At 57.1% G+C, this 27,910-nt stretch overlaps 1 protein-coding gene across 1 annotated transcript in view; it reads right to left on the bottom strand.

Moving 5' to 3' along the window:
- The window catches only part of LOC111144720 (zinc finger MIZ-type containing 1), a 263,603-nt gene that overhangs the window by 94,193 nt on the left and 141,500 nt on the right, over positions 1–27,910 (bottom strand). Inside the window, 3 exon segments of the mRNA XM_022499165.1 lie at positions 613–718; positions 8,321–8,434; positions 14,457–14,565. Of these exon segments, the coding sequence (XP_022354873.1) occupies positions 613–718; positions 8,321–8,434; positions 14,457–14,516 (280 nt within the window). The 5' untranslated portion in view covers positions 14,517–14,565.

Below are 27,910 nucleotides of genomic sequence, written 5' to 3'. Positions count from 1 at the left end.
AAGGCTGCCAGCACCTTCTGTGGCCTTGGTTTAACCTAGAAGTAAGAGGTCCCAGGCAATGACAGAGTGGCGACGGAGAATATTATGCAGAGAATACTATGCTTTTAGAAACCTGCATGTACCAATCCACTTTTATTTTGGATTTTACTTTAAATACAGATGTTTTGAGTGAACACAGGGCTAAGAATGCCCATTCAGAACCCCAGCTCTGCTACTTTCCAGCTGTGTGACCTGGAGAAACCTCCTCAGCTTCTCTGAGCGTCGGTTCCCTCATCTGTCGAATGGGGATGATCACAGGGCTTACACCAAGGGGTCATTACGGTGATGAAATGAAATGACGCATGTCACCCTTGAACCTGTTGGGGGCTGGTGTGCTTGGGCCCCTCGCTGGCTCCGAGGCACCCCCGCAGGTAAGAACACACTGCCTGAGAGGAGGGACAAGCCTCAGTTGCGGGCTGCCCAGCTTGGACAAGCTGCTGCTCCTTGGAGGCTCACACCACACCTGGATGAACCAAGGCACCAGCAGGCAGAGGTGGTGTGTAGCCCCGGGTTCAAATCCGGTCACACTCCCACCTCCCCGTGACCCCTATAGAACCCCCAGCGGTCACCTACCTGCAGACTTGGGAGTGAACTTGTCTCGGTTCGCAGCGCACACCGCCAGCAGTCTGTAACCGAGGTCCAGGTCAAACCCTTGCTGAGCTGCCACTCGACTGACCACCTGCCAGCAAGAGAGAGAGGAAGGGCAGGGGTGAGTCATTGCCAGTGCCAGGCCTCCGAGCCCAGAGTGGTGCATGCGTCCGTCTAGCAGGCAAGGCAACTGAGGCGGGCAGGCTAGGCTAAGGCAGGTCCCCAACATCAGGCAGAGCTGGGACTCAAACTCTGCCTCACTCAGTTGCTCCTTAAAGCCATTCCTCCTTGCCAGGCCCTGGGATCCAGATCCCTGCCCTCAGGGGTGTCTAGTCTTCCCGTGAGCCTAACCCCAAAGTCCAGTACCTGTGGCTTTCAAGGACTCCATCTGGCCACATTCCAGAAGGTGCTGTACCACCGTGTTTTGGATGGCTACAGGCCAGGCCTCTGTTCCTCCTTCCCCTGGGGCAGCTTCCCAAACTCCCTTCTAAGTCCCGACCCTGGAAGTCTCCCACACCTAGCACCTCTCCCATACCCTTCCCGAGCTCCTGCACCCACCTTCGTGGGTGCTTGCTGCCCTCACCATTCCAGGCATGGTCCCCACCCAGCGGCACTGGCCCCTCCTGAGTCAAAACGTGTGCCTGGGGAGAAGCACGGATTTAGGACACCACTCCAACGAGCTCAGTGTGGAGCTGCCAGACAGACTGCTAAGGCTTCTCCAGGTGGACATGTCCATGCTCCTCAGTGCTGTACTCTGTACCAGGCACCCTGCTGCCTCTCAGACCCAGAGACCACAGGGCCCTCATGTGCAGCCTGGGGTCTGTCTGCAGCCTGGGGCACCTGCTCAGCACACGGGAGGCTTCCATTGGAGTGTCGATGGAAGCTTGCTAACAGCTGTGTATTTGGAGCCCGAGGTCCCTCCCTTCTCCTTGAGAACCTCTGAAGTAAGGGCCAGAAGGGGGAGAGGTGAGGGACTGGGAGCGCTGTCAGTCCCCGGGGGCAGTGTGGGGCGGGGTGCTCTTGGGAGCCCCGCAAATGGCTCCACAGGCTCCACTCCTTCCCTGCCCATGCCCAGGTGTCCTGCCACAGCCAGACCTACTCCCTCCTGCCCGCCTCCCTCATTAATGGCAGCAAAATTAGGTTTCCTTATGAAGAAGGAAGGACCTTGGAAAACAGAGTCAGTGCAGGAAGCAGCTGGAGCCGCTATGGTTGAGTGGAGGAGGAGTGCTCCCAGATGTGGGAGCTCGTTCTTGTGACAGAGGGAAGACTCCGTCAGCCAGCCCCTAGAGACCACCTGCTCCAGAAGCGCTCGGAGGGCCTCAGAGGGCCTCCGGCTGCCATGGGGTTTGGCCCGGCCCCTGTAACCATGAAAGTAGATTCCCCATTACTTGCTTTATATTTAAGGGTTCGTTACAAGGGCTCTAGGGATACAAAAGGATGGGAAAAGTGCTAATCTAGGCCAACCCTGTCATTTAAAAAAAGTATGAACACTTAAGACCTGAACAGAGTGTGTGTGGTGAACCAGGCAGGAGCCATGGGATGCCCTCTTCCCAGGACCACCATGGCCTCTGGAATGGGGCGCTGCCCCCCACACCTCCTGGGAACACCCAGGGCAGGGAGGAAAAGGGACGTCTCAGGTTTGAATGTTTGCTCAGCTTCTCTGCTGCAAACAGGAACCCCTGACGCAGAGCTCCCCTGTTCCTCCAGGCCTCTTTTCTATGGGCTCTATTTGCCCTGCCCCTACATACACCCCCTGGTCCAGAGGCTCTGGGTCACCTCTGGGCAGGGTAATCTAACTGTTCATTTCACTGTCCAAGCAGAAAAACCAAGGTCACTAGCTCTCTGTGGCCCGTTGAACATTTTGGGTCTGGAGACTGGCACTGTCCTTTTAGCAAGCGAGCAGGTGAGGCAGGCAGGCTAAGGCCGGTCCCCAAGATTGGGCAGAGCTGGGACTCACCCCAGTAGGCCCAGAAGAGTCACTTCAGCTTAGATGATGACTATCATGGTCTTTTCTTTGACGGAACCTTGGAGTGGATATGAATGAGCATAGACAATTTGTTTGGGCTAGTGCATCAGTGAGGCTACTGTTGGTGGGAAATGTTGACGGAGGCAAATAGTGTAATGAGAGTGCTGGCTCCCCGGTAGGAGGGTTAAATGAAAGCTTTGTGAGCAGTGAAGTGCCAAATTCTCACAGCAGCTCCACGAGGTGGTATCATTATCTCTTATACAGGAGGAAACAGAGTACCGTATGAGACAAAGGTTACAAGTCTTGTCCATGATAGAGCCTGGATGTGATCTCAGGCAGTCAGGCTGCAACGTCTGGGCTCTTTCCATGACAGTTTCTCTTTTTCAGCCCACAAAGGGTTAAGGCCATAACTCCCAAATGAAGGGAGAAGCCTCAGGCCCTGTGTTGAGGGCAGAAAGGCAAAGGTCCCTCTGTTTGGCCAATACTGGCTAATCCTGTTGCTCTGGTTTAAAACACACACACACACACACACACACACACACACACACACACACACAGAGAACCAAATAACCAGCTGAACTGAGCAAGAGAGGCCTGGTGCTGGTATAGGGCTGTCCTGCAGGCCTGGGAATGTCTGCTTGTCACCAAATCCCCTGAGCTCTACCATTCAGAAGGGTCATTGGCAACAGCCCCCTTTCATTAAGCCCAGAGAGGGCAGGGCCTTACTGAAGGCAGCACAGCACAGTGTGGCTAAGCTGGACCCCGAGGCTCTCGAGGCCTGAGGTCCACGCCTTGGCGTCCTCTGGCCCAACCCCAGAACCCCGCTGGAAAGTCCCGTGAGGTGGGTCTGACTGACAGTGGTGGGGAGGTGGGCTTAGGTGAGTAGACAGTTGTGTTTCATAGGCCTGCTCCCCCCTAAGTGGGCATGGCACTCCCAGTGAGGGTCCTGTGTGCAGGTGGGCGGGAAGACCCTCCTCCGTAAAGACCAGAGGGGAGAGGCAGCTGTGCTGCTGCCCTCTGCTGGCTGCTCAGGCCCAGCCAGCTCAGGGCGCTCTGAGACTTAGCCCCCGAGGTCCCAGGAGGACCTCCAGGTCAGGGAGTCCAGCCCATAGTGCCAGAGAGGGAAACCGAAGCCCAGAGATGACAGAGGGCGTGTGCTCAAGGTCAGGTGGCCAGTTAGTCCCATCTAGGGAGTGTGCTGCCTTGAAAAGCGGTGAGCCTCCTGGCTACAAAGCAGGACAAGCTGTCTGGGGGATGCCAGAGAAGGGATTTCTGTCCCAGGCATGGGGCCGGACTCTGACATCTTCTGAGGGAGTCAGGGAAACTGGAGGCATGCCAGGCACGTACTCTAATTCTGCCCCCCCACACCCTACTGTGCAACCCAAGGCAAGTTACTTAGTGTCTCTAAGCTTCAGGTTCCTTCTCTGTGAAAGTGCAGGGACATACTCTGTTGCCACGGCAGGTGCAGTGGCCTCTGATAGTTCCATGTGTCCCAGTTCTGTCTCCCGGCTCTAACAGAAGCCCCCCAGGGTAGAGCCCTCTCCCCACTCTGCTACCCCTCTCGGTGCAGGATGTGCATGTATTTGGGGCTGCTGCTGGGGCTGCCGTGGAGTCAGGCATGAGATGGGGTTCTGGATCTGCCACTTACTAGCTGTTCTACCTCACCCAAGTGACTTAGCGTCTCTGGGCCTCAGTTTCCCCATCTGTGAAATGCCCTCCCTGTGAGGATGAGAGTCAGGACCAGGCACAAAGCTCAATGTATGCTAGCTGTGAACATAGCCTGACAGCTTCAGGAGTGACTTCTCTGCTGCTGTGGGGAAGCTCTCCCTGGGGAGAAGGGAGGGCATTGCGGTTAGGCTGGCTGGCCTCTGTTTCCCTCTGCCACCTCCTCTCCTTCCTGTCTCCCCTTCTCCTGTTCTCTGGCCTCCTCCTTTCTGTTCCTTGAGCATATCCAGCATGCTCCACCTCGGGGAAGGAAGAAGGAGTGAGTTCAGAAGGGCCTGATTTTGAGGGGCTCCTCAGGCATGGGGCTCAGTCCTGCTGCTAAGGGAGGGGCCGGGAGGCGAGCCGCCGGCTCACCAGGAAAAACCTGGTCTGAGGAGCAAGTGGTGACCAGGGCTCAAAGCCCTCACCCCTGGGGAGGGGCCTCAGGACTCCCACACTTCTGCATTGTGGGGTCAGAGGGCCTGAAGGGGAGCATGGGGCAGGGGAGTGCCAGCGGCTCTTCACCCCAGGGCCCAGCCCCAGGATGACAAAAATGTGCCCTTTTTCTGCTTGAGGCTAAGTGGCTTTTAATTTCTATCCTCCAAGTAAGCCGGAGTCAGAGGAGTTTGTTCCCAGGGGCCACCCAGGGGACTGCTGCCACAGGAAATGCTTTGACCTGCCACTAGGATGGGGATGGGTGTGCGTGTTGGGGGGAGCTCGGTGGCTTTTCCCTGGTTAGGCCCCTCAGGATGTCTGACCTCCCGCATCCCCTTCCTTGGGGCACGGCTGAGGACGTGGGACCAGCATCAGGGCCCTGATGTAGTACCAGCCTAGGACTGTAGCGAGCTGCTCCCCCTTTCTTAGTGGCCTTGTTCATTAAGCAGAAGTGACAATCCCTTCCCTGCCTGGTCTGCAGGGTTTTCATAAGGATGTGCGGGGACAGGGCCCAGGACAGTACCTTGGGTACCAAGGGGTCTGCTCTGACCTCCCCATTCCCTGCACTTTCCTGCTGCTGGTTCTACTGAGCTCCAAGGGACAGTCAAACTCAACATCTCTGCCACTGTGGCAGGAGAACCAAAGGCCCCTTTCTGGTCAAGCAGCAGACTAGAGAGGTGCGTGTTAAAGCCCACTATTCAAGCAAGAGTGTGCCGTAAACTGTCTTGCAATGAGGAGAGGCCCAGAAGGGCTGGCACTGTGCCTGTGTCACATTGTCACACCATCGTCCCGGTCCAGGAAGCCAAGGCCTCCTTGCTGTCTAGTCAGATCCTATAGGCTCCTCCCTGGGCTCCCTCCTCCAGGAAGACCTCCAAAATCCCTCTAGCCTATCCTCCTAGGATGCTCCCCTCAGAACTCCTATCCTCACATAAACCATAGCCTATCGCTCACCTGCTTAATATCCTTCAAGGCCCCCAACCACCCTTCAAATAATATCTGAGCTGCTCTCCCTCAGCCGGCAGGTCCTGTGTTGCCTTGTTTCTGCTTCCCTCTTTAACCTCATCTTGTGTCCTTTCCCTCTCCTGTGCTCCAGCCATCTGAGACTTTCTTTCTTTCCTCCTTTCTTTCCCCCCTTCCTCCCTCCTTCCCTTCCTTCCTCCCTCCCTTTCCTCCTTTCCTTCTCTCTCTTTCTTCCTTTCCTTCCTCCCTTCGTTCTCTCTTCCTTTCAAGATTTATTTATTTATTCGAGAGACAGAGAGTGCATGCGAGTGGGGGAAGGGGCAGAGAAAAGAGAATATCCAAGCAGACTCCCTCTGGGCACGGAACCGCATGTAGGGGCCCGATCTCATGAGCCACGAGATCAGGACCTGAGCCAAGGACGCTTCACTGACTGAGCTACCCAAGATGCCTTTCTGTTCCTTGAACAAATCAATTCCTGGGGCCTTTGCACTGGTGGTTCCCTCTGCCCAGAGCACCCTCCCCTCTCCTGGCTGACTCCTACTTGCCATTCTGGTCTCAGCCGGGGGTCACCTCCCTCAGGAGGCTTCTCCTGAGCAGCACCCCAATCCCTCTCATGGGGCGCTGGCATATGTCCCTATTTACTCCTTTAGTGTTTAGGGTCTGCCTCCCCCATCCTCCCCTGGAAAATACACTGTTGAGAGAGGTCCACTGCGCTTGCTGCTCTGCCTCTGGTGAGCACAGGGCCTCAGTAAATGCTTGTCAACTGAATAAATGAATGATGGGGCTGGAGCAGGGCCAGTCACTGCTCATCTTGTGCCCCCAGGCCCACCCGGCCTGCCCAGGGCCATCGTCTGATGCAGCTCTGAATCCCTACCTCCCAGGCAGGGCCAGGCTTGGGCAGGGTGCTGGGAGGCTGTGGCAGCCAGTCTGTCTGCACCTTGAGGTGGTCGCCACCTCCTACTTCATTTCACTTATGGCTGCCAACAGCTGGGATGGAAATGGGGGAGGCCTCTGGTAACATCTGTCCTTGCCCGCAGGGCTCAGCCTGAACCAGGATCCCTGCAAAGAGGATTACAGGAGCTGATAGAGGGAGGGGAGCCCAGAGGGCTGGAGGATGAGGAGGGTGGGGGAGTGTAGGCGGCCGCCTGATTTGGCCTGGTGGTTCCAAGGGAGCCAGATGGCATCGGCCTCCAACGGGGGAGCGAGGAGGGTCTTAGCTGCACACCTGGCTGACATCCCTATGGGCCAGGAGCATTTTCTCTAGAGGCAGTGGGGTCTTGGCTGTGTGACCCTGGAGAGCCATCTCAGCAAGCCTGAGTTTCCTCTAGAAAATGGGGCTGATGGCGGGGCCGGCCTCACGGAGTGTGAGGACTCAGTGAGAAGGTGTGTCGTGGGCCCAGTTCGGTGGCAGGCACACGGGGTGCCTGGAAAGGATGGCCCACGACCATGTCGCTCTCCTCTTGCTCCAGGCCAGGGCTGTGCTGGGGCCTTTCGCTGCCCTCCTCTCTGGACCTTCTCAGAGAACGTGGCACCCCCGTGTTTTACCTATTGCTCCTTCCCGGCCCGGCATCTGCCTCGGCCCCTCCTCCCCAGCCTTGGGGCAGCGAGGCTCTGCGGCCATCTGTTCACCCCTGTTCTCTTCAAAGCTGACTCAGGGCCTTCCGAGCAGCTGCCCTCGCTGGCCACCAAGCCTCCCTCAAGCTCACGTGGCTGGGGTCGTTCGCAAGCCGCGAGCTCTTTCCAGGCAGCTGTCGGCCGACGAGCTCCGGGCCTGGCCTCTGCCCAGCCTGTGTCCTAGGTCCTCACTGAGCTGAGTGAACTTCAGCTCTCTGGGCTCTGTGGTCCGTCTGGGCCTTTGCACATGCTGTTCCAAGTGCCTAGAACGTGCTCACTCTGCCTGGCTGCTCGGGAACTCCGGCAGGGGGGTCTGGGGCTCCCCGCCTCAGTTTCCAGCCAGCCGCCCCACCTCCCGGGCCACCGGCGCTTCCCTGCCCGCTGCTGCTTTCTCCTTGCACACAACTTTCTTGGCCCTCTCTTTCCATGTCGGGCTCCCCCGCTAGAGGGACTCGGGCTGGGCAGAGTCTTATTCTGTGGTTCCCTAGGACTTAGCAGAGGGGACCAGATGTGACAAATGAGGGATCAATCAGTGTTTATTTGGATAGGTGGATGGCTATAAGAGGAGCTCAATAAATGCTTCTGTGAATGGGTAGAAGGACAGAAGGACGGATGACTATAGAAAGAGCTCTACAGATGTTTGCCCAGCTAGATGAATGAAGGACTGGATAAAAGGACGGCTACAAACCCTCCATGACTCTGCTTCACTTCGGGTGCAACATCCACCCTCATCAGACCTGGTACCTCCCCCACGGGGGCCCAGTGCTTTCCCATCCAGTGTGGGGAGCCCACACCATCCCGAGGGCTGTGTCTCCCCATCAGAATGGTTTCCCCGAAGGTGCACACTGGGGGGCGCTCCCAGAAGGGCTGTCCCCTCTAGCACTGGTGTCTTTCTATCTCTCATCCTGTTGTCTGGGTCCTCTCCAACACCTGGACAGGCACATGAGCCCCTCGGGCGTCTTCCCCTGGCACTAGTGCAGGTTGGCAGGGGTCAGGGGTCGGATGTAGACTCACCGTCAAACAGCCCATCAGGCTCTGCTCAAAGGGCCGCTGGAAGGCTCGCGGGTCTCCACACCAGTCCAGCAGCTCTGTGGCGGCATTGTGGAAGTTGGCAGGGTTCTGTAAGTGCTGTGGGAGAGGGAAGGAGGCAGCATGAAGCCCCAGCAACAAGGCCAGTGGGGGTGGCACATGGGTCTGGGGCAGCGAAGACCCCAGGACTCCCTGGGGATGAAATGTGAAGAAGGGGGGGCTGGTGCCAGGATGAAGGAACCTTCTCGAATAACCTGTCATTCATTTTCCCTGTGCATCCATCCCACCTAATCCCTGCAGGATGTGGATTAGTAGCCCCATTACAAAGATAATAACACCAAGGTCTAGAGAAAGACAATAATATTAAAGTGTTTTCTGGATGCCGGCTGTGGAAGCAAGTGAACTCTGCAGGGTTCAGGAGGGTGGCCTGTGGCCCCCATGCTTGGAGGCTGGCTGTCCCCGAGCCAGGGCAGGCTAGCCCTGGAGATTCCTTCTTGATGCCTCTCCCACTAACCACTACCACTAGCACCGCCCTGGTCTGGGCGCCCACCAGCTCTGGCTGCAGAGGGAGCTCAGCCATGGCCAAATAGGGCAGGGTCAGGCGGCTTAGAGAGAGGTCTCTGGGCCAAAGCCAGACTGGGAGTTGAAGTGCAAGCACGCTGTGCCCAGGATATCCTCACACCAGGGTCTAGCATACGTGGCTTAGCTTCCCAAAACCAGATTTCCAGGCCTAGTCTGCTGGCCTTGTCAGGAGGGGTCCATGCCTGAGCTCAAGCCCCTCCCAGTTAGGGGATCTGAGTCGGCAGAGACTGAATCTTGGTGCCAAGGCCTCTGGATCCTGCTTTGGACCCAGGCCACAGGGCAGCCAGGGTGGGTGAGGTAGCTTCATTCTCTAACACCTGTCCAGGTCTTCCCAGGCCCTGCTGAGTCGAGCCTTAGCCCAGGGGATGAATGACTCGCTCAGGGTCACACAGCAGCGCAGGGGCAGAGCTAGAATTCCAGGAATCGGTGTCAGAGACCGTGGGTCCTCCAGAGAGACATCTAGGGTGTGATATAAGGGTCAGAGCACAAGCCAGCCTCAAAGGGGATGGTGGGACCTTCTAAGGCCCCTGTTGCCTTGGTGCTGGGAGAGACAGGAACAGTAGCTTCCCCTGGGGTGGGCACTCTATTCCGAACTGCAGCTCGAGCCTGTCTTGAAGCCAAGGAGGCTGGGCGGGGGCGGGGGTGGGGTTGGGGTCTTAGCAGCCGCCAGGTCCCAGAATTGGGAAAGAATGGCACGTACAGTGGGAGCCCCTGTGGAGCAGGGCCCCAGGGGCTCCCTCTGCCTTCGCCTCCTGCTCGCTGCCAACCCAGGACCGTCCCTTCACCTTCCCGAACCTCAGTCGTCCCATCTGTAAAAGGGGGATGACGGATCACGGCTTGGTGGTGGGAATTTTTCTCTCCTTTGTGCAGGGTGTCAAGACTATTCCTACGACACGGTTCGTGTAAGAAAGATTTAAAAATGGATGGAAGACAGTGAAATGAATTAGAACATGGTGCCCCTAGGGGAGGGAGTGGTGGAGGCGAGCAAGAGGGCAAGCAAGCGGCAGCACAGCCCTCCGTCACGGGGCTGGTGAGGCTTAGACGAGACGAGGCTCATGCGGCCCCTGGCACGGTGCCTGGCGCGTGGGGTGTTCCCACGTGGGGCTGCCCTTGGCCCTGACTCTGGCTCCCGGAGTCTCCCCTGGAAGCACAGCTGCACTCAGCAGCCCTCAGCCCTGGCTCACACAGGCTCTCTCTGCAAAGGCAGAGCTCCCTGCCCTTGACGCAAAGGAGAAGGGAGCAGCCACCGCATGGAGGACGGGGCCCTTTGAGAGGGCAGTGAGGAGTTCTCCCCTCTGCCTTCTGTGCTCGCTCTCTAACGTGGGCCCCTTCTGAGGCCACGGAGCGTGGCGGGTGGGGGAGAGGGGGTAACCCTGCTCCACATGGAAAGCCATGCAAATCGGCTCATTCTTTGCCTGGCAGCCTCCCCCGGCTAACTGAGTTATTCCGTTTATTTACCTGATGTCACACCCAATTAGCAGGGTCAGCAGCCACCACATGCTGCTCTCGGAGCGGCCTGCCCATAGCACCCTCACTCCTGGTACCCCCTTTGGGGCTCTGGGCTCACAAGTGGCTTCTGAGGCCAGTCTCAGGGGCCCGGTTTTGTTCTGGTCCCTGGAGCACACCTTCTTCTGTATCATGGCCGGCCCACCTCCAAGCTTCTCCACCTCATGTGGCCTTCAGCTGGGGCTCTGGGTGGTCACTGGTGGGTGCGACTTGTTGATAAAATGGACACGGGTGTCCCGTTCAGTGGCTGCTGCTCAGCAGCTCTGTGGCCTCAGCCACGCCCCCACCCCTCTCTGGGCTTCTGTTTCCCGTTTCAACTATGAGGTCACTGGCCTGCACAGAAACGGGTGACCCAGCTCAAACCCCACCTTGGTCACTGAGCCCCACAATGTTGGGTGTGCTCCTGAGCGTCAGACCCCTCACTGGTGAAATGGGGTGTCCATAGCCTGCAGGGCTGCCCCACGGCTCGGGAACAATTTAAATCATGACGTCCCCATGAGAGAGTCGGGGCCCCGTAGAGACGGCTACTGCTCTGACCTCTGCCCAGTTTCTTCTCTCCTAGAAGCTTCTGGAGGGTAGAAGTAGTGCCCTGTCCCCCTCTGGAACCTCAAGACTGGCCCGAGGCCAGGTCCGTGCAGAACAGGTGAGCTGTTCACTGTCCAAAAGTCAGTCTATCCGTGGTGTAGGCCAGCAACCTGGCTGCTGCAGGACATGTCCCTAGTGGCACGTGGAGCAGCCAGGGCTGGGTGGGGGAGCTCGGCCGGCTGGGTGGGGGAGCTTGGTCTGGGGATGGGAGCACAGATCTAAATCATAGGCAGAAGCCTCCCTGGGTGCGGCCGTTCCTGGATACCAATGCCTCACTTCCCACCAGACCGACTGCCTGTCTCCACGGTTCCTGGGAAGATCTGGGCTATATTCACTGGCTACTGGGTCTGTTGGGGCAGGATTACGGGACACCAAAGCCTAGATCTGTTGGATCGGCTATGCAGACCAAGTGATGAATGCATCTTCTGATTAGACCATCTGTGATCCAAACAACCTGTCCATCCTTCCAAAAATGAATCGGTCTATCCATCCATTCATCCATCCATCCATTCATCCATCCATCCCCTCGTCCATCTACCCATTCAACTGTTCACTACTTTATTCATTTCCCATCTATCCATTCATTTGCCTACCTATCTGTCTATCCGTCCAGAAGTTATCCAACCTCCTGGCCATCCATTCATCCATCCGTATATCCATCCATCATCTGTACTACCTGCCGAACTGCCCATCCCTGTGTCCATCCATCCACCCTTCCGCTCATTCCCTTAGGTATCCATCCATCAGTTCACCTCTCCCCTGACCCCCCCCAACCTCTGTGGGCCCTGGCCTGGGAGCTGCGCTAGGATCTGCTGACTTTGAGATGGACACAGCACATTCTCTGCCCCTGAGGAACTAAGCTTGGCAGGTCTGATATGTGCCCCACGGGGCCGAGGGCCCAAGGGAGAAAGAGCAGGGTGGGTGAGGCAGCTAGGTGCCCAGGAAGCAGCGGGGCTCAGAGATGGGCGGTGCAGCTGCTCAGAAGGGCCGTGGGGCCGGGGGAGGCCGTTGTGCCGGAATTAGCCCATTTGTACGTGCGGCCCGGATGAGTCTGCGACCTCTGAGTGGGCCCACTGTAGAGAAGGCACTGGTTCTCCCAGTCCTTGGGGCTGAGACAGGAGAAAGGCAGCTGGGAGGGAAGAGAGGCAGTGGGGTGCTTGGGGGCTGGCCAGGGTGAGCAACGGCGAGAATCAGGGTGGAGTGGGTGGGGTGTGTGTGTGTGGGGAGGCTGTGCTTAGAAGTGAGTCAGGGAGTCTGAGGCTGCAAAGCCCCTGATGGGAGCCACAGACCCACCAGCCAGAGCGAGGCCCAGCCAACGCATCTGTCATCCTCAGAGCACGCAGACCTGCTTGCCTTTCTCTTCTGATTAGGACAGGGGACGTCTGAGGATCAACAGTCTTCAGCCAGACGCGCCGCCCTCAGGAGCAGCCACAGAGCAGACAGACATTAAGGGCTGAGCTGTGTCTGACCAGAGGTGTGGAGGGGGATGTGGGGGCATCGGGAGCTCTGGATGGTCCAGGGGGTCATCTGGACAGTCTGTTCACCCTCGCAAACGCAGCAGGGTCTGGCCCCAGTGCAGAGCTCTGGGCGTGTGTGTGCACATGAGCACGTGTGTACACACATGTGTGGGCCGGCCAGCCAGGGAGGGCAGCTGAGGGGATCCCTGGCCTTCCAGCTGCCCTGGCACACACCGGGCTGGGCGTCCCCTCTGATGTCATTCTCCAGACCGAGTGGGGGTACTGTGGCGGCTTAATCAGGGTCAGGTAGTTAGCAAGTGGCAGAATGGGGGCTTGGACTTGCTGATGGGTCAATCTGAGCCCTGGGGGCCACACTCCGAGGGGGTAAAGTGTGCCCTGATTTCTGGGGACACAGAGCCAGCCATGGGAGAAAGGTCAGCTCGTGAGCAGGTCTCAGGAGGAGCCCGTGCTCAGTGCAAGGAGGGGCTCATGCTGGGTGGTGGGACTGTGCTTTTAGGGGTGGAGGCCACTGACAGCGGCCCCTCAGGGCTGGGAGAAGCTGGGCCACAGGCTGAGCCGGGAGAGAGCCCTGCAGAGCCCCAAGGAGGAGGCGAGTGCAGATTGGAAGGAGGGCACCGTCTGGCTTCTACTCTGTGACCGTGAGCAGAGGCGTAATTGGCGTTCGGGGGAGCTGTTTGGGCTGGGTTCAATCTGTAACGGGTCTTCTTCAATTTCCTCTCCTCAGACCCCGCCTGGGCTTCCGAGAGAGCTCTGCTTGATATTTATGAGAGGACACACGCCCAGTGCTTGAGGACCGGCCTCAGCTCCACTGGGCCCTGGGAGGTCAGGCTGCGGGGGTTGTGGGGCTGGGAGAACTCCCTCCCCGGGGCTCCTGAGGCCAGCGGCCCATGCTGGTGACCCATGTCCTGTTAAGCCACCTAAGCCAAGGGCCTCCCCCGATGCTGAGACACTGAGGATAATAGCCCTTGCCACCCCGTGACAGTCTGGATCCATGGGACGGGTGGGGAAACTGAGTCTCAGAGAAACAAAGGGACAGGCCTGAGATGACACTGTGGGCATGTGGAAGAGTGAGGATTTGGGCCCGGGTCTCTCTGATGTCAAAGCTCAGCCCCTTCTACCATCTCGCTCGCTCCTGGAGTACGGTAACACTCTGGAGTCTGCGCAGACACCTCCACGCAGGGCTGCTAAGGGGGCTGCGCCCAGAGGGTGGTGCGCCACTCCTGGTCAACACTGGGGGGCGCCCGCCAGCCTTGGCTCAACCAGGCTCTGAGGTGGGGGCGGGGGGTCTGAGCCCACCTGGAACCTGCCCCACTCTGACAATCCAGAGAGGACGCTGGTGGGCAGATCTCCCCTAGAACGCGGCGTGAGCATGGGCGGATGAGGGAGCTTGCTGTGCTCAGGGATGAGGCCCTCCCAGCACGAGTGAAGCTGGGCTGTGTGACCTCAGCCGACCCCCTTCTCTTCTCTGTGCCTCCGTTTCCTTTTCTGTAGCGTGATCTAAATTCTCGGAAGTTTTCCTTTTCTGTTTCTTTATAGAGAACCACAGAAGCAGAGGGGTGGGGAGCTTCGGTCTGGGAAGGAGGCTAAGTACTTTACTACATCTTCACAGCAGCCCAGATGGCACAGCAGAGCCCAGAGAGGGCATGACGCTGGCCCCAAATCACACAGCTGGGAAGAGAAAGGGAGGGGAGGGGAGGGGAGGGAAGAGGAAGGGAGGAAAGGGACAGCGTGGAGCTGGCACATGAACCCTGGTGTGCAATGTCAGTGTGGGTGACAAGAGACCTCGGGGTGGTCAGAGAGACCCCGGGCAGTCAGCCCTGGCCTGCCATCACCTCCACCCAGCACCCAAGAGGCCCAGCTCCACAGTGCAGGCCAGCACCCCTCCTGCTGTGCCTGTCTTGCCAGCCCTGCCCTCGCCAGCTGTGCCAGGCTGGGCAGAGAGGAGGCGCGAGCGCAGGCCACACACCCACCTGCTTGATGCACTGTAGTCGGTCATTGGTCTGTTGGATGTGCCTGTCCATAGAGTTCATTCTGGCCGTTTCACTGGGTTCTACCCGAGAGCCATGAACGTTGTCCAGCCTGTGAAGACAGAAGAGGGCAGGTGTCACTGGGGTTGCACCTGGCCCGACAGCCTCACAGCCACCCTGCAGCCCCAACACAGACAGACATGCTGGGCCCAGTGGCTCCCAGCAGGTTTTAGGCCCCTTTGGGAGCCATTGTGGACTCTGTTCTAGCCAGCCCTGTGCTGGAGGGAGGAACTTCAGCCACAGCTGCCTGGCCCAAGGGGAAGCCCGTCTGGGCTGAAGGCGGGAGGTGCTCCTGGGTGTTCTCTGTGGGTGACTCACGTCAGCCCGGAGTACGCATGTCCACCACGGGACACGGAACAGCACACTCAGGCACATCATTTCTACATACCTGTGCGTGTGTTGGGGGGCTGATGGGGATGGCAACCCCATCTTCGGATTCCCAGTTCAGGGCTTAGCTTACCTGACGTGGCTCTGTGTCTATGCAAGTGTGCATGCACACGTGTATGTGTGTGAGCACCCACATGGAGGGGTCAACCCACATGGCCCTCATTGCGTGTGTGGTGTAAGAGCAGCGACCTGCCACGGGTACCACGGTCCCCCACCCCAAACCCCCCATGCTTTCGAGTTCTTCATGCTGTGAACCCCGATTCCATTTCTCCCTTTGCCTTCCTGGGCAAGTAGGGTGGGCGTCCGTGCCACCCCCTTTCCAAGAAAAGGAGACTGAGGCTCAGAAGGGGACGGGAGTCATCCACGGTGGCACAGGGAGCCAGTATGAGAGCCCAGGCCAGGAACTAGGGCTCTGGCTGCCAGCTCGTGGCTCAGAGGGCAGGGTCCACGGACGTCACGGCCACCAGGCTCACTTCCTGAATAGCTGTGGGCCTCGGGAACTCCAACATGAATGTGACTTTCTTCCGGCAGGGTAAGCTAGGTGGAGGAAGCCCCCTCACTCCAGAAAGTCCCTGGGCCTCCCAGAGAGGCCACAATGGCAATGGCAGAGATGGGAAAAGAGAGAGAGAGAGAGAGAGAGCTGGAGAGAGAGAGAGTCTACCCAGTACTCAGTGGCCCAGGTCTTTGGGCCAATGCAGAAATCTGCCCATGGCCACTGGGTTTGCTTTCCCACAACCCAGTGGGCATTTCAAGTGACAGACACAGGGTGCTGGACAGAGGCCCCTGGCCCTCGGCCTTCTTCGATCTCCTGTGGCTCTGTCCCCCAGAAGTCCCCTCAGCTCCTGTGGCACCGTCCCCCGGAAGTCCCCTCAGCTCCTGCGGTGTCACCAAAGGTCCCATTTACCAGACACCTCCTGCATGCTGGGGCCCCGCATCCTCTCCTTTTACTCTTCTGTAAGACTAGAATCATCTCCATTTTATAGATGAGGAAATGAAGGTCTGAGATCTGAGATCACCCAAGTCCCCAGGACCTGTAGGAGCCTGTCTGCTTCCACGTCCTGACTCTGCCCCCTGCGCGAGCCCCCCTGCTGAGGGAACTTCCAGCAGAACATGCTGGGGCCCAACCTTGGGAAGAAAGGCCTGGCTGTACTTCCAAGGAGCGCTTTACCACACAGCTCCTTCCAAGCCCTTCCTATCGTTCCATTTTTATTGAAAAGGCAGCTCATGGGGCGCCTGGGTGGCTCAGTGGGTTAAAGCCTCTGCCTTCGGCTCGGGTCATGATCTCAGAGTCCTGGGATCGAGCCCCGCATCGGGCTCTCTGCTCAGCGGGGAGCCTGCTTCCTCCTCTCTCTCTGCCTACTTGTGATCCCCATCTGTCAAATAAATAAAAAAAATCTTAAAAAAAAAAGAAAGAAAGGAATGTATGGTTCAAAAATCAAAGTCCAGTGATGTTCTGGCTCTGTCCCCAAGCCCCCAGATGGCCTTCCTGGTAGGACCAGGGTCACCAGTCTCCTGAGGGGCTCAGAGAAGCAAAGATATATGGGTACTATTCCCTGCCACCCCTTAAAAAGAAAACACATAAAATGATAACATTCTAATACACACTACTTGGACCTTGCTTTTCTCCTCTGAATCGTATCTCAATGTTTATTCCACATCAAGATACAAAGAGCCTTTTTAAAAAAATTATTTATTTATTTATTTGTCAGAGAGAGAGAGAGAGAGAGAGAGAGAGGGGCAGGCAGAGGGAGAAGCAGGCTCCCCACTGAGCAGGGACCCTGATGTGGGGACTCGATCCCAAGAACCTGGGATCATGACTTGAACTGAAGGTAGACGCTTAACCGACTGAGTCCCCCAGGTGTCCTATAAAGAGCCTTTTCAGTTTTTAATAGCGGCCCAGTATTCCTAGGCACGGATGAATCACTTACCCAACCAAATTCTGAATGTCCACCCCTGCCAGGCACTGCCCCAAGGTCAGAGGCCTTGGCTGAGGTCCTTCTGCTCAGAGGGCTCGTGCTCCAGACCGAGTGATGAAGCCTGGAGCTGTCCCCAAATCCATAGTGCAGACGGGCCTGCGAGATCACCTTTTATACCGGCCACATCATCCACATGTGAATTAATCTGGAGAGCCTATTCTTAGAAGTGGAGTTTCTGGGTCATTTGGGCATTTGCACTTTTGAGAAATGCTTTCTGGGTTCCCTCAACCTGAGAGCTCTCCCACAAAAAGGGAAAAGGAGGGGGAGTGCTCCACATTCACTTTTTTCTACCCTCCAACACCCCTCCATACACCCCACCGATCACACGTTTATACCCCCAGGTTACCAACCTCTCCATCCACCGTTTATTCACCTAAATGCCTGTCTGTCCTTCTGTCTATCCAGCCTCCTATCCTCGCATCCATCCAAACACCTCTAGTCTCCACGTGCCCACCTATGCATGCTTCCCACTCACCCAGTAAATACTTTTCAATATCTATACAGTGCTGGGTCCTCTGCCAGATCTACAAGCCATGGAGAGATTAACAAGCCAGTATTCACTCCACGTGACCCAGTAGGTGACTGTTTGTCAAGCTCCTGCTGTAAGTCAGGCGCTGGTCCAGGCACTGGGCGTGGACAGACACTGTTACTATATCCCCATTTTACAAATGAGGAAAGTGAGGCTCAGAGGTTTTAGCAGCAGCCAGCTCTAGAATCCGGGCTTTCCCATTACAACCCAGACTTTGGTGCCGCTAGTGGGGGAGGGGCTGGGGGTCGCCACTGGAGATTGCTGCGATGTGGTAGGCAGTTGTCATGGGAGAAGAGTGTTGCTCCCCTTGCTGCTCCTGGAGGATCCCCAGGCAGGGGCTGCATTTCTCCTGAGTTTACTTGTCTAGAGTCCCAGCCTGAGCTCACTGCTCCAGGGCTCCTGGAGTCAGGGACAAACCATGGTGCCCAGTTGGCCAGCAGGGGGCGCTGTTGATGAAGCTAAGTACCCAGAGGGCTGGAAACCAGCTCTGTGGGGCTCTCTCTTTAGGGCCCTCCTTCTCCAGTGAGGACCTGCGGGCCCCAAACAGAGGGTTTTGAGTAAACTTCTCTGGCTTCCTAGGCCTCGGATTCCCCATTTGTAGAGCAGGATGGTGAGTGGGGATTAGGCGGCCTCACAAGACTCTATCTCTACGTAGACTTTTCCCAGGATGGACACAGCATTTTCATCTAGGGTCAGAGCCCTAGTGGGGCCTTGATAAATGCTTGTTGAATGGCTGACAGATCGTTTCTGGAGACTGAGGGGGCCCTCGGCCCACCCAGGGAAGCCCTAAGCAGGCATCAGGAGGCCAGACCTACCTAGGCAGCCAGAGGCTGTTCCTGTCTGCTCAGTACCCCCTGGTCTGGGCCTGGAACACTGGCAAGGAAGCGAGCAGGAAAGAAGGAAAGGTATCACAGATCACGGGGACAACTGTATGTCCTATATGTCTTAATCTACAGAAGAACAAAACGTCCAGCTGATGGAGACACAGGTGAGGTGACATTCTTAAACTGCCGAGATCAGTGGGAAATTTTGGTTATTAACAGCAGGAATGGATGAGGCTGGCGGTTCCAGGCCACACAGAAAAAGGGTGAAGGCCTGGAAGGCTAGGGTGCTGGGTGCGGAGAGGGGAACGGTGGGCTGAAGGAGTTAGGAGAGGTAGCTCATTGTGGGGCAGTCTGGAATCCTCCATGTGTCCCGTACCTGCCTTGTTTAGGCAGCAGGCCAGGTCCCGTGCATTGCTAATTTACTGAATCCTAAAAGGCTCACAGAAGGGCAGCAACTTGCCCGGGGTCACACGGCCAGGAAGGGGTTGAGCTGAGATTCAGACCCTCTGCCTTTCTAACCATTCATGTGTTTTTCTTCCTGGAAGTCCCCACTCAAGGGCTGTGTTGGGCCCAAAGAGGGGTCTTCTTGTTCCGTCCAAATTGTCCAAACTCATCCACTTTAAAGGCCCGCCCCCCGCCCTCCCGGGGCCACGGGTCTCCTGCAAGTTGGCAGTGCAGGGACGCGGCGCAAGCCCGGCAGCCAGCAGAGGTCGCTCTCCGCCGCGGGAGCGTTGCTTGGCCTGGCTGTTGCTTCCCTCCTCAGACCTCGGGCTTCTTTAAGCCTTTTACAAGTAGCTACAAATCCTCCGTGGCTGCAGCTCCGGTGCCCACGGTGGCCGGGCTCCCTCCCAGCTGGAGACGGCTGACGGCCTGGCTCTGTGTGCACCCAGGGCCTCAGCCCTTCCCGGCCGCCTGCCTGTCTCTGAATGGGGAGTGGGTTTAAGCAATCAAGCCCCCGACCCACTCTAGCCTCTGACCCCTCTTCCTGGTCGGAGCAGCCTAAGGAGTCTGGGGGGACTGTGCTGTGATACCTTTCTCCAGGCCTCAGTTTCCCTGTGTGGAAAACAAGGCCTTTCAAACTCCAACATCTTAGGATTCCTGTGTCAGGAGCTCTAGCTCTTTGGAACACTCTCTCTCAGCCAAGTGTAGAATGCTGGACTTGAAACTGCAAAGCTTGTCCCAAGGCAGCCCCGAAAACTGTAAGGGAGAGCCCCTGGTCCGGGGAACCCTAAGTTTGCACATGCACGCCTCCTCACCCCCGAGGCTCAGCTTGGCTTCACGCCACACATATGTGCTCTCTGCTAGTGACCTCTGAGTCGGTGTGGTCTTCTGCCCCAGGAAGTCTGGAAGGGCCAAGCTCCTGTTCCACACGCCTCACTGCCTAGCAGGCTGAGCCGACTCTTGGTGGAACCTCGCACAGAAGCCGTTTTTAGAGAAAGCTGCCCTTCCACGCAGAGGGCTGCTCTGAGCGAGAATGTGGAGAACCAGAAGGATCCCAGGGACCACCTGGTCCCATGCCCTTCACGGCAGGACAGGGACGGGGGCAGAGATGGAGAGAGGGGGGCACAGAGGGAGACAAGGGTCGAGTGGGACTAGCGCCCACCTGGCTGGCTCCCCCTGACAGCATCATGGCCCTTGGCAGGCTCTTCCCTGGAAACGGGGAGCAGGGTGCTCTTAGCTGTCCTGCGGAAATGTGGGGTGCTGGAGCTAGAGGCAGCTCCTTAGGGCGGTGGGCCCACATCAGCTATACCAACATCAGGAGGTTTTATTTTTTATTTTTCACGCTTGAGGCCAATAAGTTAACTGGTACTCAGCTCGCATGTACCCAGAAAGAGGCATCTGTGGACGTGTGCGCACGCTCACATCCAGAGGCACTTTTTGCACACTCACGTGCAGGAACACACACACATTCAAGGGCTGGCACAGATGCACTCGAGCATGCACATCTCCCAACAGCTTGCACAGGCAAGTGGCAGGGTCCCCAGGGGAGCTGTGTGAGCAGCGGTGTGCAGAAATGATTCAATCACCACGCACATCTGCAGCTCAGATTCCCCGGGGCGAGCAGTGCTGGCAGCAGGGGCGGCAGCGGGGTGGAGGTGGTGGTAGGGGGGTGGAGGGCTTACCTACAGCCTGCAGAGCAGAGGCTGCGTTCCAAGACATGGCCAGGGCCAGCGAGTTTGGGACCTACCCACTGCTCAGCCTGGTGGGAGAGAGAGCCTGGAGGTCCAGGGGATGCTGGAGGTCTAGCCCCTTTACCAGCATTCAGATTCCCAAGAGGGACAGATGTCATGGGCCCGGACAGATGTCATGGGACAGATGTCAAGTGACCCGCCAACCTTGCCTATAATGGTGTCAGCCAAGGCCCTCCCTGGCCTGGCCGCCACCTCTCACTACTTCAGCCCCGTCCCGTGTCCTCCGCATGGGGTTACTCCCTGCATCCTGGACCATGCTCTGAAGATCATACCCCTGTGTCTTTGCCTCTGTCCCAAAGCCCAGAATTCCTGATCTCCTTCATCTATCAAGGCCTGGGACAACCATGACCCTCTTTGCTGGTTTCCTCTGGCACAGCCACTCACTTCCATTCCTGCACCCCCGGTGTCCTGCTCACACACCACCTTGGTGACACCAGACCAGGGGTATGTCTCTGTATCTGTCTCCCCCATCAGCTGGGCTGTTTTCCAGTTATAGGTTCCCAGAGCCTAGCCCAGGGCCTGGTATGCAGCAGGTGCTCAGCAAAGCTCATTGGACGGATGGATGGACAGACAGGTGGATGGATGGTCAGCGCTGGGCATACATGTGACCCACAGTGTGGCAAGAGCTGAATATCCAATGACCGGGCCCCAATCAGAGGAACTTTGGCCTCGGAGAGCCTCCCATTAACCCAGTCTAAGCTTCCCGAAGGCTGATGCCTGTACATTTGGTGGAAGAGGGAGGATGTTAGGTGGTCTGTGGGCCCAACTTGTGCATTTCCACAGTGAAGTGTTTGGACTAGAACAATGATGACTGGTGAGCCGGTGGATATAATTATTTAGGATGAGGTGAAATTGGGAAGCAATGGCAGACCTAAGTGTGTTAAAGAAACACTTTAAACATAGTGTAGATGGAATGAAAGTGACGGAGGCTACAGAAGCACTGATCTAATCTGACGACGCTCCTCGTCTCAGAGGTAAAGGAGCAGAAGCTCAGAGAGGTGCAGGGGTGGCCTGCGGCCACACAGCACATGGCTCCTCCACTCCTCAGTGGCCTGCACTGGGCACACTGCTTGGTGGCAGAGAAAGGGAGCAGGATGGAGCAAAGCCAGTCAGAGGAGAGTGACTCTGTGTCCCAGTGCAGGGAAGTCAGGGAAGGGCAGAGGGACAGGAGATGGGAAGGGAGAGGGAGGGAAGAGGCAACGCCAGGCAGCTGACCAGGACCAGCTGTTCCCCATTCTTGGCCCAGCAGCTGGAGCTGGCCCTTGCCCTGGGAGGAGGCCTCACACAGGGTGAGGCTCCCCAGAACGGGGGTGAATCCTGACAGTCAGACCTTCCCAGCTGAGAGGCTGGGGGAGGCCACTTTAACTCCCTGAGCCGGGGGTTCTCAACTGTCAACCCGGAAGGGGCAACCCTCCTGCACCCCGGGGCTGAGGAGTTGAAGGGAAATTCTGATTTGGACAACAGCCCTTCCCCATCCAGTTCCTCCCTCCTCCACTCAGGGAGTGCCCCCCTGCCAAGACGCGACAAGGCTCCAGCCTCCTGGCTGCCTGGGGCAGAGGCTTTGACTTGGTACTCGAGGCTCCTGGAAGGGTGGGCCCACTTCTCTCCGTGACCCCATCTCGGAGCACCCGCCCCTGGTCTGGAGGAACACCCACCGTCAATGGGGGGTAATGGGACAATACGACGTACCCTTGCCATTCAGAGTGGGGGCTTCCTGAGGGCTGGCCCTGCAGAGCCGTCGGACAGCCTATTCTGGAACCCACATGCTAATCCAGAGGGCGGGATAACTTCCTTGCGAGAACATGTGTCAGTACTGCCCCCACAAGAGTGCCAGCCTGGTCCCAGCTGCACTTGGGTGTGCCTCATCCCTCCGGGCCATGTGATGACGCCCCGACCCTCCTGCCTGCCCCCTCCCGGCCCTGCCCAACTCCATGACCTCACACTGAACTTGCTCTCACAGCTTCTTTCCCCAAACGGCCAAGGAAGGCCCGATTCGATCCTGGACAAGGTCACTGGGTTTTCTCGCATCCCCAGGGCCGTGCTGCCTCTGCCGTGTGCTTCCTCAGAGTGGGAGGAGAACCCGAACAAGTCCCGAGCTTGCTTGCACGCGCGGACGTTAGAGTCTCTGCCTCACCCCACCCTGTGCTTCCCAATCCCACACCTGCCTAGCTGTTCCAGTCATCAGGACGGTACGACAGAAGGGAACACCGGCGCTCAGGGAGATCCACCGGCCAGCTCAAGGTCCCGCTACTGAGAAGTGAGCAGTGACAGCACTGGAGACCTTGGTCAACTACACTCTCCATCATGCTTTCCATGGGGACGCGGCCAGCCTTCCTCAACTAGACGCTTCCTCCCCGGCCCCAACTGCCCCAACTGTGTGACGAAGGTGCCTGAGGAGTGCTGAGGACGGTGCAGAGACAGGGAGTCGTGCCTGTGCTGCCCCACGCCGGGCCTGGAACATAGGATTGCCTCAGGACAGTGGTGCTCAGGCAGTGGCCTTCACCTGGCTCTGTCTCGGGGCTCTTGCCGGCAATTCTGAAGGCTCGGATGGGGAAGCATGGGGACAGTTCTCTGAGGACCCCTGGAGGACAGGGGGTGGGATAAAGTTGGGGATGGAGCCAGGGGTGGCCAGGTGAGACGTCTCCCCTACCTCCCATACCCACGGCAGGCACGGCTGATCAGCCACCATTCTCTTCCCATTGAACCCAGACATGGCCAGCCATTCCTCCACACACACTTCTTCTTCTTCTTTTTTTTTTTTTTTTTAAAGATTTTATTTATTTCCACACACCCTTCTGCCCAGCCTTTCTCAACCCACCTGGCACCGACACAGGAGGAGACAACCTCAGGGCAGCCCCACCTTTGAAAAGGGTGTGAACAGAGAGAGGCCCAGCAAGGGAGGGCTTAGCCTGGAGTCACCACCCCCTCGAGGCATGAGCAGAAATCTGCACTCAGACTTCTCAACGTCTGACTTTGTACTCTTTCCCCTACGCTGGAAGTCAGAGCTAGGCTCTTTCTCAGCTGAGAGGCCACAAAAGGACCGCTCAGGTGAGCCAAGTTTCAAGTAACCCATACCATAGCTGCTGTCACAGCAGCTTGTGAACCACTTTGCAGATGAGAAAATTAAGGCTCAGAAGGGGTGGGTAATTTCTATTCAGTCACACAGGGAAGTGTGGCTGACCCAGGACGGTAGTTCCTCCCAAGCCTGGGCTTCTGTGTTTACTGTATGTGCCTTCTCCTTTAGCTAGTTGCTACGAATGGTCAGATTTTTTTTTTTTCTTAAACTTCTCAAGAAATAAAAAGTTAAGGACGGAAACAAAAGAGATGGAAACAAAAGAATCAGAAAGCAGATAATTATTTGCACTAAACATGGTAGATGATTTAAAAAACAACAACAACAACCCAATAGTCTTCCTGCCTTAGATCCAGAAGGGATCCTCACATCTGCTCAGGCCTATCCTAACATTTATAGATGAAGAATTGGAGGCCCATGGCAGGGGTAGGGGTGGGGTGGAGTTGAAGCAGAGCCTTGAAGACCCCACTCTGGGTCAGAGATGGGGCCAGGGCTCACACCCATCCAGGCCTCAGGAGCCCTAGTTGCCCCGAACTCAACTCTCTCTCTGCCCCTCCCCATGTCTGTGCTCCCTGGGGCACGGATGCCTCACTCCGGGGCTTGCCGGGGGAGCTGAGGCTCTTCTCCCGCTGCCAGCACCTGTGGCTTCCCTGCAGAATGACCGAGAGGTCCCCAAGCCTCATGCAGAGATTCTCAGCATCCCAGCTGGGTTAAGGCTGGCACACTGACCCTTCAAGGGTGCCCGTCCTCTGGCTCTGGAAGGCCCAGAGCGCAGGGACTGAGTTGGCTGGGTCTGGTGCCTGTCATCTGGTCTGTACTCAGGGAGTTGCTGCGTGGGAGGCTACTCAGGGGCTGGGAGGAGGCAGGGAGGAAGGGCAGGGAGGAGGGGGCTCTCATCCCTGGAGACTTCCGGGCACAAACCAGGCATCCCACAGGCAACCTGAAGACATGTTTCCTGAATGTCAGCTAAGAAACAAAATTCACACCAGGGGTTCTGAAGCCGCGTGTTGCCACGCACGCTGGTCATTCAAGGCACTCGACAGTTCACAGAGCACCGGCGTTGGGACCTCCTTTGGCCCCACAGCCCTTCATCTTACACATGCAGTAGAGCTCAGCGGTCAAGATCACCAGGCTGCCTGGGTTCAAATTCTGGCTCTGCCGCTTGCTAGCTTCTGGACCTGGGGCAAAGCGCTATCCTCTGTGTGCCTCAGGCTCCTGGTCTGTAAAACGGAAGCAGTAATAACAGAGCCTGCTTAGTTCACTGAGCTGGGGAATAGGAAGCCCGAGCACATGAGTGTTGGCGCTACACAAGGCCCAGGTGGACTTTATCGTCCATCACAGGCAGGAGGAAACCAGGGCCAGAGAGGAGCCCGTGCTTGCTTGGCGGGGGTTGGGGGGATAAATGGCACCGCCCTAGACACTAAAGATCTTAAACCTTTTTTTTTTTTTAAAGCGTATTAAAAAAAAAACAAACCCAGTTTTTAAATCTAGTTGCAGTAACATTTTAGGCACAAGTTCAGTTTTTACAACAAAAGGGGCTGTGCTCTGGAAGAGGGGGTGGTGAGGGGCTGTTCCCCCACCCCGCTTCCTCTCACACAGGCAACCCTGGGAACCACCCCGTGGGCTCAAGAAGGGGCCTCTGAGGACACAGGCGGCTGAGGTAACCCTACGCCCACCCATCAGAACGCCAGGTTGAAGAGCTGAAGGGCTCTGTCCAAGTGGCAAAGGCAAGTCGTGGAAAGTTCCAGATGGAAGGTCGGTCAGGTTGGCCCTTCACAACATGTGATTTGAGCTCTGTTCCTCCCATGAGAGGACAGCAGCCTGGACACCCATGAGAAGTCTGTCCAGGTGGGCAGTGTCACGGATGGAGGAAGGGTAGCCAGAGGGAAAACTGCCTATTCTGGGCAAAAAGGGGCGGAGCCCTGCACACCGGGGATGAGGCTGCCTGGGGTTGGTTCCTCAGAAACCAAGCCCTTGAGATCCTCCCTAAACAAAGGATTCTCTGGTCTGATTAGTTGGAGGCAAGCTGTGTATTCTGCCCTCTCCAGGAGTTCATGAAGGCACTCTTCCCTGCCAGCGCCTTGAAGAACTGGGTTTTTCCCAAAGTTACTAGATCACAAACCACTTTTTTTCACTAAACACATCTGAAAATTCCATAGAACTAGATTTCCCAGGAACTGGCTTTAAGAAATACTGACCTAAGGGAGGGTGGCTACAGGGTAGAGACCAGGCAGCAGGAAGGGAAGAGACAGGAAGACAGGCGGGCTGGAGGGCTGAGGGAGGGGGACCAGAAGCTGAAGTGTCTGTGGGAAGAGAAGCCACAGGGCACCTGTGGCAAGATATGAAAGCCACCGCCCCTGAGGACTGGGGCCCTGGATTCTGAATCCGGTGTCACGGCCAACGGGATACACCCAACCAACCTGGAGCCTGCCCCGGGCGGGGGGTGGCGGGGGCTGGCCCGGGTTGGGAGAGCTGCCCAGGCCAGGGCAAAGGCCAGAGTGGAAGGTCACATGAGCTGTCTGAGGCAGAGACGGGCTCCTCCCCTGCCCCACCCAAGCCAAGAACTGCTAAGGGAGGACACAGGCCAAGGTGGCCAAGAAGGCCAGAGTTCAGAGAACCTGTGAGGCCGTGGGGGTGGGGAGCCCTCCGGCAGCCACTCAGAAGCCTCTGTTGGTAGTTGTGGATGATAATGAGAACAAAATTAAGTATCCGCTGTGCGTCAGGCAGCACACTGGGCGTCTCGTGTGCATTATCATTGTAACGATATAACCGAAGAACAGGGACGAGCGCCATCTACAGACGGGAAAAGGGCGACGGGAAACGGTGAAGGAACTCGCCACCGCTGACAAAATGGCAGAGTTGGGATCTGAAGCTGCGCCTGTCAGGCCTCGAAGCCCAGCATCCGTCCCCTAAGCCAGGCTCCCTCTGCACCATCCTGGGGCTTTGCAGAGGGGCCGGCCCCAGGTGGCCCCGGAAGAGGCCTGCAGGTCAGTTGTCCCCAGGTGTTGTTCTCTGCTAACTTGCTCAGCTGTGCCCAGCCTGAAGTGGGCCAGGCGGGCAAGAGGTCTGTTCTCAGGGGGCTCCTGGCCCGGGGGGGGGGTCCCAAGCATGCCAGCGCACATGCAGTGCCTCGGACACACAGTCGGCCTCTCTGGGCCTGTTTTCTCAGCCCCTGAAGGATGGGGCTGATGGAGATGTCACCAAGCACCCCTAAACTCCTGAGGGTCACCAAGGGCACTGGGCGTGCACCTGGCCTTTCACACACATTACTTCACTTAATCCTCACACTGACCCAAGCAGTTGAGCATCATTGCTCAGACTTCACAGATGGGGAAACGGAGGCCCGGAGAGGTTATGTAACTTGCCTAAGGTCATACAGCAGGACAGTGGAATTCCTGGGATGGGAACCTGGGTTTGATATACTTCAAAGGCCTCCCCAGCCTGATGCAGAGCTAGAACAGAGGACAGGGGAGGGATTCCCGCCAGGCATGGGCCCAATGCCACACTGTGTGACCACAACATTCAGCCCTTGGACTGTCTGGCCTTGGTGAAAGGGGGTGGGTGAGATTGTTTCTAAGGCATTCTCTAGCTTTAATGCTCTGTCAGGAGGTTGAGGGAAGAAAGGATTAAAAAAAAAAAAAAAAAGTGAGATGACATCTCTGCATTCTAGAAACTCAGAATCCAGGCAAAGGCCCATGAGCTATACCAATCCACCTCCTGGGAGCACCCACTACGGGGGCCGGCCTGGGGAAGACTCAGGGCTGGGCTGGCGGCATTCCCACAAACTCTCTGGAGGAGGAGAGGTAGAGCCAGATCCCAAGGGCCAGGGGTGTGGCTCCCAGCAGGGGCAGTGGGACTGGGCAGAGGGCTAAGGTGGTGGTGGGGGGCTGGTTACTAGGAAGGGGCCAGGAAGGCCTGTCTTATTTTGGAAAAACAACTGCATGCTCGGCGGTCTCTTTCCGACCAGACCCTGGCCAGTCTGGAAGGGTGGCATCCGGGTCCTTCTTAAGGGACAGGGTACTGAGATGAAGCAGGACGCTCACAATTCATCTGCTTTTTAATTAACTCGCCCTGCTGCCTTAAGTGATTCCCTGCTTACGCTCATTCTTTTGAAAATTCCAAAGTGCTATTTCTGACCTGTGATTTACTATCGCCGTACGTCTCTATAAGCAGTGTTTTAGCTTAAGTGCCAGTTGCATATTAATTACAAAGTTAATTATGTGCTGGGTAATCATGCTGTAATTCATTAGTTTACTCTACACTCTTAGAGCCTCATGCTAATAGCGAGATCTGACAGAGGGTTTCAGGAGTCACCACGAAAGACCTGTTGAAAATCCAGCGTGGGGCCGAAGAGGACAGGACACATCAAAATGGCTCCTCGGGACCCACATGCTTGACCCGGGGCTGGGTCTTGGG

This window comes from Enhydra lutris, unplaced genomic scaffold, assembly GCF_002288905.1.
Source record: "Enhydra lutris kenyoni isolate GAN:26980312 unplaced genomic scaffold, ASM228890v2 scaffoldscaffold12, whole genome shotgun sequence".
Lineage (NCBI taxonomy): Eukaryota > Metazoa > Chordata > Mammalia > Carnivora > Mustelidae > Enhydra > Enhydra lutris.
Note: the sequence above shows the minus strand (reverse complement) of the source record. Positions and strands in the feature narration are given on the sequence as shown.